A 1,461-nucleotide genomic window follows, 5' to 3' on the forward strand; every position below is an offset into this window, starting at 1 on the left:
TATTTGATGAGAACTCTCAGCTTATTTTGCTGGGTAAGATGGTAAGTGTCAGCTGTCCACAGCCAGCAGACTAAGGTGACACTTGTTTACTGGTCATACTTCAAAAACCTTGTGAAGAATTCTTGGAGTTCCAAGCAATGCTGATTTTTGTCGGTGTTCTATCCATACATTTGTACAAATCATTTTAAGCCATGTTGGTAGTTAAGTGCTGATACTTCATAGTGTGCCGATTACCTATTGGTATCACGTCTGCTCTCCTCATTGACAAAAACCTTCGTATTTCCCACTTCAAATCATTGCAATTCTTCAGTTTTTCTTCTTCTTCTTTCTCTTTGATCCTGTTGTCACCAGAACATGCTATGTCAATTGTTATACATGTTCTCTTTTTTTAAATTCACCACAACAATGTCCGGTTTCCAATGTCTAGTTAGGTGGTCGCAATGAATCATTGCATCCCCACAGGATTCATTCCCAGTGACTCCTGGGGTTTGCACGTACCACATCTTTGGTCTTTGTAGGCTGTGATTTCCACAAGCTCCCACTGGATCATCCTAGTCACATTATGTCATCTTTTGTAAATGCGTTGTGTCAATTTTGAGCATTCGCTAACGATGTACCATACTAATTCACCCTCTTACCACCCATTCTGCATTTGTTGCTCTCAGTAGTGTTGTTGATTTTGCACTTCACATAGTCCTTAATGCTTGTTCTTGTGCTGCACATATAAGTGCTTCTGTCTCTATCTTCAGGTCACTCCTCCACATCCATAGCCATCCTCATCATCATTATTATTATGAAAAATCTCAGCTTCATTTTGTTGGGTATGATGGAAAGTGTCAGCTGTCCACAGCCAGCAGACTAAGGTGACACTTGTTTACTGGTCATGCTTCAAGAACCCTACAGAGAGAACTCTGGCAGTTCCAAGCAATGATGAATTTTGTAGGTGATCTATCTTTACATTTGCATCAATCTTTTTGATTAATGTTGGTAGTTGAGTGCTGATACTTCTAATTGCACCAATTACTACTAGTATCATGTCCGCTCTATTCATCACCCACAACCTGTGTATTTCCCCACTTCAAGTCATCATAGTTGTTCAGTTTTTCTTCTTCTTTCTCTTTGATCCTGTTGTCACCAGGTCATGCAATGTCAATTATCAGGCATGCTTTTTTTTTTTTCGTTTCTGTTCACCACAATAATGTCAGGTTTCCAAAGTTAATTATTATTATTATTATTATTATTATTAAGGTGGTGAGCTGGCAGAATCATTAGCATGCTAGGCAAAAATGTTTAGCATCATTTTGTCCATCTTCATATTCTAAATTCAAATTCCACTGAGGTCAGCTTTGTTTTCCATCCTTTTTGGAGTTGATAAAACAAGTAGCAGTTGAACAACTTAGTCCTCCCCAATTAATCTGCTGGCCTTGTGCTAAAATTTGAGACTATTATTATTATTATTAT

At 38.1% G+C, this 1,461-nt stretch overlaps 1 protein-coding gene across 1 annotated transcript in view; it reads left to right on the forward strand.

Annotated features, from left to right (window-relative positions):
• Nucleotides 1–1,218, forward strand: part of LOC106873123 (H(+)/Cl(-) exchange transporter 7) — a 119,265-nt gene extending 118,047 nt beyond the window's left edge. Inside the window, exon 23 of the mRNA XM_052978149.1 lies at nucleotides 750–1,218. Coding sequence (XP_052834109.1) covers nucleotides 750–770 — 21 coding nt within the window. The 3' untranslated portion in view covers nucleotides 771–1,218. The remainder of the gene's footprint in view (nucleotides 1–749) is intronic.
• The last annotated feature ends 243 nt before the right edge of the window (nucleotides 1,219–1,461 follow it).

This window comes from Octopus bimaculoides, chromosome 30, assembly GCF_001194135.2.
Source record: "Octopus bimaculoides isolate UCB-OBI-ISO-001 chromosome 30, ASM119413v2, whole genome shotgun sequence".
NCBI lineage: Eukaryota > Metazoa > Mollusca > Cephalopoda > Octopoda > Octopodidae > Octopus > Octopus bimaculoides.